Source organism: Littorina saxatilis, linkage group LG6, assembly GCF_037325665.1.
Source record: "Littorina saxatilis isolate snail1 linkage group LG6, US_GU_Lsax_2.0, whole genome shotgun sequence".
Classification (NCBI taxonomy): domain Eukaryota; kingdom Metazoa; phylum Mollusca; class Gastropoda; order Littorinimorpha; family Littorinidae; genus Littorina; species Littorina saxatilis.
Genome location: NC_090250.1, coordinates 31,125,572 through 31,136,615, shown reverse-complemented (window position 1 = coordinate 31,136,615; position 11,044 = coordinate 31,125,572). Strand labels below are relative to the sequence as shown.

Here is an 11,044-nt window from a genome sequence, read left to right as displayed (position 1 = left end):
AATTCTTTGTAAATTTCTCACGCTCGACAGAAAGCAGCCAGGATGTTCCCGTTCGGTGAGCGTTCAAATGGAAGTATGCTTGTACTGTATCAGTGTAGACGCTCGGGGAGCTCTGTGATGGTTTACGGGAGGCTTACTGTGCCTTTAACATGTGTCGCTTCAAATGATCAGGCCGGAAGAACCTAGCATCACACTCAGGACATGCATACTTTTTCACTTCCGTATAAGCCTACAATAGTACATATCACGCACTGCAGTATTGGCACATGACTAAACCACAGCCAAACGCGGGTAAGGCATTGTCAAACAAATCAAACACAAAAAGAACAAATGCAACATTCTTTCCACTTGGAGGAAGTAACCCAAATATCCCAGCAATGCCGTATAATTCAGTCACGAATTGAAATGGATACCTCTACTGAATTACAACAAACAGTTCAAACTGTAATTGAAAAACTCTAAACAGCCACATTGTATAGAATTTATTACATCCAATCAATACAGGGATACAGGCTGCTCCAGGAAAAGCATGAAATAAAACTTGAATCGTGAAAAAAAAATTCCACAACCGGTGCAATGGTATATAATAGTGGTAAAATCGTTGGCCACGAGATTTGAAGTTAGCTGCGCAAGATTCAAGCGTGGCCGCCCGGAATTACATGGTGAAGTGCAAGTGTGTCGCGTAGGTGGGAATTTGAATCTTGTGCAGCTAACTTCAAATCAGCTCTCACCTTGTCATGTCGAGCACAAGAGGTCATGCTTTTAAATTAACACCAAAAAAAAACACCTGTTAAAACTAACCTGTATGCAAACTTCTTTACTAATCGTGTTGTAAAAAACTGGAACAATTTGCCACCCAACACTGTGTCAGCAGGAGCACTAAACACCATCCTGAACTCAGGTAAACTTGAAAATGAGTTACTTGGTTTACGCTTGTTTTTATTAATTTCTTGTATACACGTTATAAACAGTAACAACATTAAGAACGTTAACAAGCAGACTGCTTATGGACACGTTCTAAAACTGATAATCAATACACATTCTGATAACAAGACATGGCGAGTAACTTCCCTTCGGGTCTCATTCTATCCCTGACACAGAATGCCTTGGTTTTCCTTCTCTGGAGAGGAAATCGATTTTTTACATATTTAGATCTTTTTGTAATGTGTTATGGATATAAGCAGATTCGCGATCGTCGATAATGATTTTTCATGGTGTTATGTAATTTTTAAATTACAAAGGAATTGATATGTAAGACAGTTTCAAGCGAGCTATCTTACGCGGATGTATATACTGTGCAAACAACTCTAAAGTGTCTCGTGATAATCAACTTTGGCTTCGGTGCGCGCCGGTGCAGACAATTTTTACGGGGCTGGGCCGCTATTGCGCGGGGCCGCTATTGCGCGAATCTAACCCTATCCCTAACCCTAACCCTAACCCTAATCCTAACCCTAACCCTAATATGCCCTAAAGATTCGCGCAATAGCGGCCCCGCGCAATAGCGGCCCGCGCAATAGCGGGCCGACCCCATTTTTTCTGCAACCAGTTGAGAGTGATGCAACCATATATCACGGTCTCCTTCCGACAGCAGTCTCAAAATTTCGACTTGTTTTGACCTTAGAACGATGTCTTTATCATAACTGTGAAGAACAGAACGGAGATCACTGTCGAAGTACGCCAATCTGCAATCATTTTCGTCTCGCGAACACTGATCTCAAATTTAGATCAGTGCTCGCGAAAAACATATGGGAAATAACTCTGTATTCTTGTTTTGATAGATTCGCGCAATAATTTAGCATGCTGTCAGAGAGAAACTGGCGATAGCCGTGGAGCGATGGTTATCAGAATGCACTAAACACGTTCAAAAACTTACTTGACAAGCACTGGAGACAGTTTATGTTCTCTACAAATTTAACTCAATTGAGATCGTCCTAGGACGTACGCAGCGCACAATTATAAACAACGATATTTCAAATCACTATAGTTGAAATACATAACAGGCAAAAGGCTGAAAAGCCTATCAGGCCGCTTATGTTATGTTATGTTATGTTATCTATAGACAAGCACACTTTTTTTTAACGAGTTGTGAGAAAAAAAAAGTTTTTACAAGTTTTGTTTCATGCCGTTTTCCCAAAAAACGAAAATTCGCTAAAAATCCCTTTTTAGCTCAGATAACTCCAAAAGATATATTTTCTCCCTTCTAAAATACCAAAGAACATCTCTGCATTTGTAGCCAAAAAACCTACTTTAATTAAAATTGGTTGGTCCATGCTACTTTCGGTCAGCCATAAGAGACTTGAGAGTCCATACATATATGCGAAGCACACTATACGTACCTTAGAATTCTCTCCCTTGACCGGAAATGGGGTTGACACCATTTTGAGAGAACTCTACAAACATTAAAATTCTACTGGTGACTCGTCGAACTTTTGAGGTAGGCACGAAGATGTTGAAGTTTTTGGTTTATAATTTACAGATTCCAAGAAGCACAAAAAGATTTTGTCAATTGTCGCGGATCGATTCAATTGTATTCGCGAAATCGTTCTTGAATAAGTAATTCTTGGGAAGCATAGCAGACAGACTGAAGCTTTGAGACTGCAAATCCGAAGGCTTGTTAATGTTTTAAAAATCAGCTCTGTGTGTTTGTATGTGTGTGTGTGTGTGTGTGTGTGTGTGTGTGTGTGTGTGTGTGTGTGTGTGTGTGTGTGTGGAAACCAGGACTGCGAAGGAAGACTGAAGGAATCTAGCGTTTAGGAATGAATACTGAAGTGCATCATACGAGTCATAGCATTAGCAGTTAGCACAGCAATATATCATATATGATATAGATCTATCTTTTTTCTCTTTCTTCTATAAACTGAACCAACAAAGTAACATGCATATGGTCTTAAGTCTGAAATGGTGTCCACAGCTGAAATAGCTGTGCAACCTTGGCTCTAACCTGATTTGTACATCAAAGAAAAATAAAATCCTTGTAAAGATTAATGAGACTTGTAAAAAAAAGTATGAAGTACACACCTAGAGAAACATTGTGTGCTCAGTTGTTGTTTTTAATGAAAATGTCGCCATTATCTGAAGTCAGCAGCACTACATTTTGGCCATTTTTTGTGACATGACCTTACAGCATATTGAAACATGGTCTACTCTGTCATATTTATGGGACAGAATGTCATGAATGACTTTTCACTGAGCCAGTAAAACTCAAATGTACCTTTGACAAAGCAAAGTTTTTGAATTTTGTCAGTGAGCCTGCAGAAAATGGGGAGACAAAATTTCACAGAAAGTTCATAACTATTTCCGTAAGACTTCATTTTTGTTCACTGATCAGCTCTAAATAATAATTAAAGATTGAAACCTGATATATTTTTGTAAAAAAGTATTTTACAGTATGTTTTGCAGAGGTATAAAACATAAAAAGGGTTGTTTGACTTGTTTTTGCATGTTCAAAAGTAGTTTGAAGTTTACGTGCAGATTTTCTTGTGAAAAAAGAGTTATGAACTTTCCAACCTTTTGCCTTATAAAAAGAGTAAATTGACTGGTTGGGGAACACCTAGCTTTGTAATGCATTTGGATCCACTAGCAGCAGTCACACTGAAAGTTTGCATCAAGTTCATTCATTGGTGTTTGAGTAATTGAGAAATAAAAAATTCTTGTGAGAAAGTTATGAACTTTCCTACTATCTCCACTGAGAGTGTTTTTTGTCCTTAAATGCTAGCCATGAAAGTTAAGGTTGTAGTGGAACAGCAATTTTGCATATATAAAAGTACATTAGATTTAGATACTAAGCAATTTTTGTCACTAAAGTCAAGCAGTATGCTTTAGTTAGCCATTTTCTCTGTGTCTTGCGCACTATTTTTATGTGAGAGTTACTAACTCATGTCAAAACCCAAAATATATGTAAAATGACTATTTTCAGTTTCCAAATTACACTGTACCATGATTTTCATCACAAAAAGAATCTACTGGCTGCTGACTGTTTCTTTCTGAAGTACTTAGCCGTTTTGTCATGAAGTTCATAACTTCACATAACTCAAGCTCATTTTTCAAGGGCGTGTTTAAAATAATGCCTTGTTAATAGCAAAAGAGTACATTTGACTTTATCTGGACATTTTGTAAGAAGTTTTCTGAACATCAACCCTCAAAATTACATTTTGATAATTCCAGCATGAATCTGGGTTGACTGCACGGTGTACATAACTTCACATCAACTGACCCTCAGCCCCACGGTGTGAAGTTATGAACACATGCCATGAGTATGATTTATACACAATAATTAATTTACTACACTAAATCACTACCTCAAATGATGTGCTGCTCTTCTCCAGAGTAGGCTGTTACAGTTTGATGTTATTTTTATTTTAATTTACCAGCAGATTTTAGTACGTAGCTTTTCAGTTAAATAAATGATGTGAAGTTATGAACACACAGTCAGCTGACATAAACACTAACTAAATAATGATTTCGGTAACAGTTTTCATGACTGAGTTTGGTTAAGTAAATCATTAAGTTGTTTAGAATTATTTGCAAGAGACTTTAGTTAGTTATTTTAGTATAAATGTGTGATTGATGTGAAGTTATGAACTTTCACAAGTTTCAAACAATTTGTTTTATTTTGGCAATTAAAATCTGATTTTGTAATATAAGTGCAGCTTTAGCCTATACTATAACTCTGTGTTCTCAGTTTGTCATTGTTTTGCAAATATATTATACAGTAACTGTACTAGAGACCAACATAACAAAAATTCTTGTGAAGTTATGCGCACGCTCACATTTTATGATTTTTGTTATCGTTTGTTTTCACAAATGTTTTACTTTTATTACTTAGTTGTATGTTGATTACAAAGAGTAGCTGGAGAGAAAATAAGATGACATATGCACTTTCTTACTTTGGTTTGAATTAGCCATAGTTTGTGATGTCACGGTGTGAAGTTATGAACTCCTAGGACATTCTAAAAATACTTTCAGTTTCTGCCAACTCTTTGAGTCAGACAAACATTTTGGTGTATTGAAATCCTTTTGATGGTACTTTTCAAGCACATTTTGCACAAAAACAGCAAAATTGTAGATTTAATGATAACTTATGCCAATATTTGCTGTGAAAAAATTGTGACAATATTAATTTCTATAAATAATACAGATAACCAAAAAATCTTCTCCACACTTCATCTTCAAAAATTACCTTCATGTTCCAGCTCACCTTTTTCAGATTAAAAAACAAAACAAATTGTTTCCTGCCTGTATAAATTAAATTTATTATACCAATAAAAGTAAATTATGTGAAGTTATGAACTTCCCATTAATGGAGTTCACATCTGCATCATGCGTGGCCAAAACAAGTTTAACTTGCTTGAAATGCAAAGTAATTTGCTGTAGCAATTTGCTCAGATGTCTAAAACAGACCCAATACATGTAGCAACAATGATTTAACAAGTCTAAATTTTGTGACGGTGTGAAGTTATGAACTCCTGCAAACGTTTAAACCTGAATCTGTGAAGTGATCAAACATGAGTTTTCTTAAATCATAGCTGTTCCTTGCGTATTTATGCTCTAAAATACATCTCTATTTTCAAAACAAAGAAAATGTTCATTTTTAAAATTGATTTTGTATGTCACAAAAATGGACACCTATTCTGACTTTGGGCCATATTGTCAGTAGAGCATGTTCATGTTGTCGTTTTGATGCAGATGCAAGGATAAGCTCAATAACACCTATTCTCTTTGGGGAAAAAACTTATAATGTGTGCTGTCTGGTCACACTGTCCTCATGATATAATGATTCTAAGGGGACACACCCATGTCACTAGTGCCAGTTGTAATTCCAAAGTGATGACTAATATGCCCGTAAACCAAAAGTGCAGATATTGACTGATATTAATTGTGTCTCACTCCTAAGTCAGTTGTTGAAATATTGAGAAAGAATTTCATACTGATACACTGATACTGATAGCAGTATATAAGCATCAGCACTAGCAGGCAACATATATATACCTGTCCTATTAGAGTTATTTCATGTGAAGAGCCACAGGATGACACATAAAGCACCAGGTTTTATTTTCTTCAACTGATTACTTTAATTAGGCTAAGTTGTTTTTCCAGCTTGTGGTATATATGCTGTAAAATTGTAAAAGATCATTCGTGTAACTTAAAATGATAGCTTTCATGAATCTCGTGTTTCTGTCATTGAAGTGTGGACAGTTGCCTCCAGTCCCCTGTGACAGACGTCACAGCAGAAGACAGCCACCATGTCTTCAGGGGACAAAGTCACGCTGACCAACGCTCTAGAAAATGTTGACGTTTTGGATGAGCTGGTACTACCAGACCAGCAGCCATGCATCGAGGCGCTGTCTGCGTCCATCCACTACCGGGCCAACTTGGACACAAACTTCACCGACAAAGCTGCCTTTGTCAGTGGGCAAGCAAAATACATTGAACAAGCCACAGTTCAGGCTGATCTTGTGAGTGCTGATGTCGTATAAGTTGTTTGTATGTGTGTGTGTGTTCAGCTTTCATTTTATTGTGATTTCATTCTCAGTAGCATAGCTGCCAACCCTCCCTAGAAAACCGGGAAATTCTCGATTTTATGTCCAGTCCCGGATTTTCCCGAATAGTGCAAAAGTTTCCCGATTAAAAAAATTTCGAGTATAGTTATATAATGACTGGAGTGTATTTTCAAGCACCTGTACTCGGCGTAGTTTCACTTCTGAACTCTCGTTCAGCGCGAGGCTTCGTCACACAAACGCTGTGATCAAAATCGAAACTAAACGAGAATAGGCGAGATTTGTGGCTAGCACATGCGCTTCAGTCGAATGTGGATGAGAAGCAGAAGAAGAAGCAGCAGCAGACGACCACAAAATGAAGAAAACAATGGTCCAGCGGCTGAAAGTCGGCCCGAAAGTTCTTGTAAAATTTCAAAAGAGTTACAAACAAGAGTATGACTTCATCTCCGAATCGACAAGACGCAGCATACATTTCGCGTTTTGCACCAAGTGCCGCGAAGATATATCGGCATCGGACATGGAGGCCGGGGGGGTATTGAAGCTCATTCAAGAACAGCAAAACATGAACGGAACCGGGGGACAGCCGTCGAGAAGACGAGAAAGATTACCCAACTGTTCGCTTCAGACGTCGATGTTCGAACTATGAACGCTGATCCGTTCCAGTTATGCCGTTGTGAACTGTGATGGCAACAGCAATCTCTTTCATACCCCTGGAAGGTGTAGTGTTTTGTGACTTTTGGATTGTGAAATAAACTCAAGGAAGTAACTAACATGAACTATGATTTTGGTGCTGTTGTGAACTGTGATAGCAAAAGATATCTTCCCTGGCCACACACAATTGGAAGATGTGAAATACTGTATTTATATATTTTTTGGATGATTAATGAGATGAGGATGATTATAATGATGATGCTTTGGATTTCCAATTTTGGTATGAAAAACTGTAGAAGGAAGCTTGACGTGCATTTGTAAGTCACTACATCTACTCTCTCTCCAACTCATTCTTCCTTTTTTGTGACAAAATTTGCTGCCAGAAACTGGCAATTATAATCCTCAGAGTGCACCAGATTGCACCATTTTGCATCCTTTTTATCAAAAATTTTCCCGGACACCCCGGCGCGATGCTCAGTCCTCCCTATTTTTATCTGGGAAAAGTTGGCAGCTATGCAGTGGTAAAAATGTGCTCAATTCATGGATAATCGTTGTTTTCACTTTTATTTTTATAAAGCTTTGAACTGTGGTTCTCTTCTGTTGGTGTTGTTTTGAAAGCACAGAAGATGTTTGTTCACTTGTACATTTATTTTCTCCAGAACACACTGTTAGAAGAAGGAGAGGAGTATGCTGTCATGCTGTACACATGGAGATGCTGCTCCAGAGCTTTGCCACAGGTAGACAAGAGTTCTAAACATATCTGCATCACTTGAGTTATTCTAAAAAAAATTAGACATAGAGCGCTTTGATCAAGAAGTTTTACACTCTTTTTAGATAACAGGCAGGTCAGCTTGCTTGAAAATGATCTGGTCAAAATGAAGGAAATCCCAGGAAATTCAGCCAAATGTACCGTTGCACTATTTCCTCTTTATTTCACTTTAGTTCTGAATCTGGCTGTTACTCTGTCACTAGAAGTAGAACATGAAAAGTAGAAGGAAATTATGCGTGTCCAACTTTGCATGAACATGTAATGTTAGTCACTGAGAGTCATGGCTTTCTACATCGCAAGCTGCAGACAAGTCATGAGTTTATTGTGCCTTTTGTTTCTTGTCATGACTTGTTTCATTGTATAACAATTAACATGGTCTGCTTCAGGAAATTATCGCGTTGTAAATGGGTGTATAATGGTTTTAATCAGGTGAAAAGCAATGAGCAGCCGAATCGTACTCAGATCTACCAGAAGATTGTGGAGGTACTTGAACCCCATGTCAACAAACTGATGCAGTTCATGTTCTTCCAGGTAAGTTTTTGTTCAGATTTTGGATGGCTTCATTTTTTGACTCACATGCGAAGCAAAAGTGAGTCTATGTACTCACCCGAGTCGTCCGTCCGTCCGTCCCCCCCGTCCGTCCGGACGTCCGTCCATCCGGACGTCCGTAAGGAAAACTTTAACGTTGGATATTTCTTGGACACTATTCAGTCTATCAGTACCAAATTTGGCAAGATGGTGTATGATGACAAGGCCCCAAAAAACATACATAGCATCTTGACCTTGCTTCAAGGTCAAGGTCGCAGGGGCCATAAATGTTGTCTAAAAAACAGCTATTTTTCCCATTTTCTCTGAAGTTTTTGAGATTCAATACCTCACCTATATATGATATATAGGGCAAAGTAAGCCCCATCTTTTGATACCAGTTTGGTTTACCTTGCTTCAAGGTCAAGGTCACAGGAGCTCTTCAAAGTTGGATTGTATACATATTTTGAAGTGACCTTGACCCTGAACTATGGAAGATAACTGTTTCAAACTTAAAAATTATGTGGGGCACATGTTATGCTTTCATCATGAGACACATTTGGTCACATATGATCAAGGTCACTTTGACCCTTATGAAATGTGACCAAAATAAGGTAGTGAACCACTAAAAGTGACCATATCTCATGGTAGAAAGAGCCAATAAGCACCATTGTACTTCCTATGTCTTGAATTAACAGCTTTGTGTTGCATGACCTTGGATGACCTTGACCTTGGGTCAAGGTCACATGTATTTTGGTAGGAAAAATGTGTAAAGCAGTTCTTAGTGTATGATGTCATTGCTAGGTTTAGTTATTTGACCTTGACCCTGAAGGTCAAGGTCATGTCAAGGTCAAGCATGTGAGTCGTATGGGCTTTGCCCTTCTTGTTCCTAAATGTGTAGGGGATGTTTATTGCTTCAAATAACATTGCACTATCAGTGAACTGTTCGTCGCCAAAGAAGAAGAAGAAATTGCACTATCTAGTGATGGGGCATACAATGTTTCTGTGTTTTATCCATTTATGTTTCTCACATCATATACTTTCTCGGGTTAGTTTATGGTATTGAGCTGCGTCTTTTGTTATCGTCTTGCACGTCAACTATTCGTTTCTTCAGGATTGTGTTAAGTGAGTTGAACATATGTTCCTGTGTGCAGAGGAAAGCTATTGACAGTTTCTGCACCGAGGTCAAGCGTCTATGTCATCGTGAGAAACGCAACGACTTTGTGTCTGAGGCCTATCTTATAACACTAGGGAAATTCATCAACATGTTTGCTGAGCTGGATGAACTAAAGAACATGAAGTCAAGCGTCCGCAATGACTACTCTGCATACAGAAGGTAAGCGCAAAAATCTCACCACGTTTAATGATAACACATACCTGTTGGGTTTGTGTCAGTGTCATTTCTGAGTGCACTGTGGTGTGTGTGTAACGTTGTTGTAATTGTTAGTCTGTAAGTTTTGCAATTTTTGTTTGGTAGTTGGTTACTTGTTTTTGAAAATGTCAAAGATATGGTTTACTTTCGCCTTTCACCATTATCAGTAACACACTTCGGTGTCTCATAAACAAAGGTCTGCATTGTCATTTTTGGGGTCTGCTGAGCATTATGATTGCCATTTCTTGTGGACACTTGTTGATTCAGTATGATGCTGTCTCTAACTTCTAGTCCCAACCTTTTTTTGTGTGTGAAAATATTCCTTGTAGAATTTGAAGGATCTGTGGTGGGTTTCTTTCATCCTTCCACTTTTCGAGTGTCTGGAGTTAGTAACCAGATCAGCCAGCCTTACAGATTTGAAGAATCTAGCGGAGAATCTCTTTGTAAACAGTTAACTTTTTGTGTGTGGCAACAAAGCGGCACAGTAATTTGCAGAATCTAGTGGAGAATCTCTTCATAAACGGTTTACTTTTTCTTTTAGAGCTGCACAATAATTTAGACCTGTTTACCAGTACGATTTGGGCGTATTTTGTACGCCAAATTATTATCGGTACGACAATATGCGACACACGCACAAAATACGACTAAGAAAAAGACTAGAATACGTTTTCCGGTGTTGGTGTGCTGATTACGGGATGGTACAACTGATAACAGTTTCGGTCTAAGGGAGATAACCCTGACAGCGGGTCTTCAGCTGTGGAAACCTCGTTCAGTTGTTGGCACGTGCGATCGTCTGGACAATCGTGGCAAAATGAAGTGGACAAATTTGCCAGTTTCGGATGACTGTACCAAGTCTAAACAGCAGAAGCAGCAGATTTTCTTGGAGAAATATAAGAAAGAGCCAGGAATTGTGGAGTCTACTGTGGGAAAAAGTCATGCACACTGCAAGTATTGTAAATCAGATTTCTCCATTGCCCATGCTGGGAAATATGACATCGAACGACACTGCAGTTCCAAAACTCACCTGGACAAGGTTGCTGCAAAGAAATCCGCTGAAAGCTGCCAAGGAATTATGAAGCAAATCCTGCCAGAAGAAAAGGCTGTAGTCCGTGCTGAAGCAATGTTTTCTGAGATGATTGTAAAAATGAACTTGCCACTGTCAACCGCAGATGTTATTTCACGAACTTCATCTTTTCATTATCAATCTGTTTGAAGACACTGGTTATAATG

The 11,044-nt window shown here is 38.4% G+C and overlaps 1 protein-coding gene across 1 annotated transcript in view; it reads left to right on the top strand.

The window, feature by feature from the left end:
• The first annotated feature begins 2,364 nt into the window (after positions 1–2,364).
• LOC138968990 (cytoplasmic FMR1-interacting protein-like) overlaps positions 2,365–11,044 on the top strand; it is a 32,412-nt gene continuing 23,732 nt past the window's right edge. The window contains exons 1-5 of the mRNA XM_070341675.1: positions 2,365–2,434; positions 6,187–6,455; positions 7,808–7,885; positions 8,347–8,448; positions 9,597–9,778. Of these exons, the coding sequence (XP_070197776.1) occupies positions 6,243–6,455; positions 7,808–7,885; positions 8,347–8,448; positions 9,597–9,778 (575 nt within the window). The 5' untranslated portion in view covers positions 2,365–2,434; positions 6,187–6,242. The remainder of the gene's footprint in view (positions 2,435–6,186; positions 6,456–7,807; positions 7,886–8,346; positions 8,449–9,596; positions 9,779–11,044) is intronic.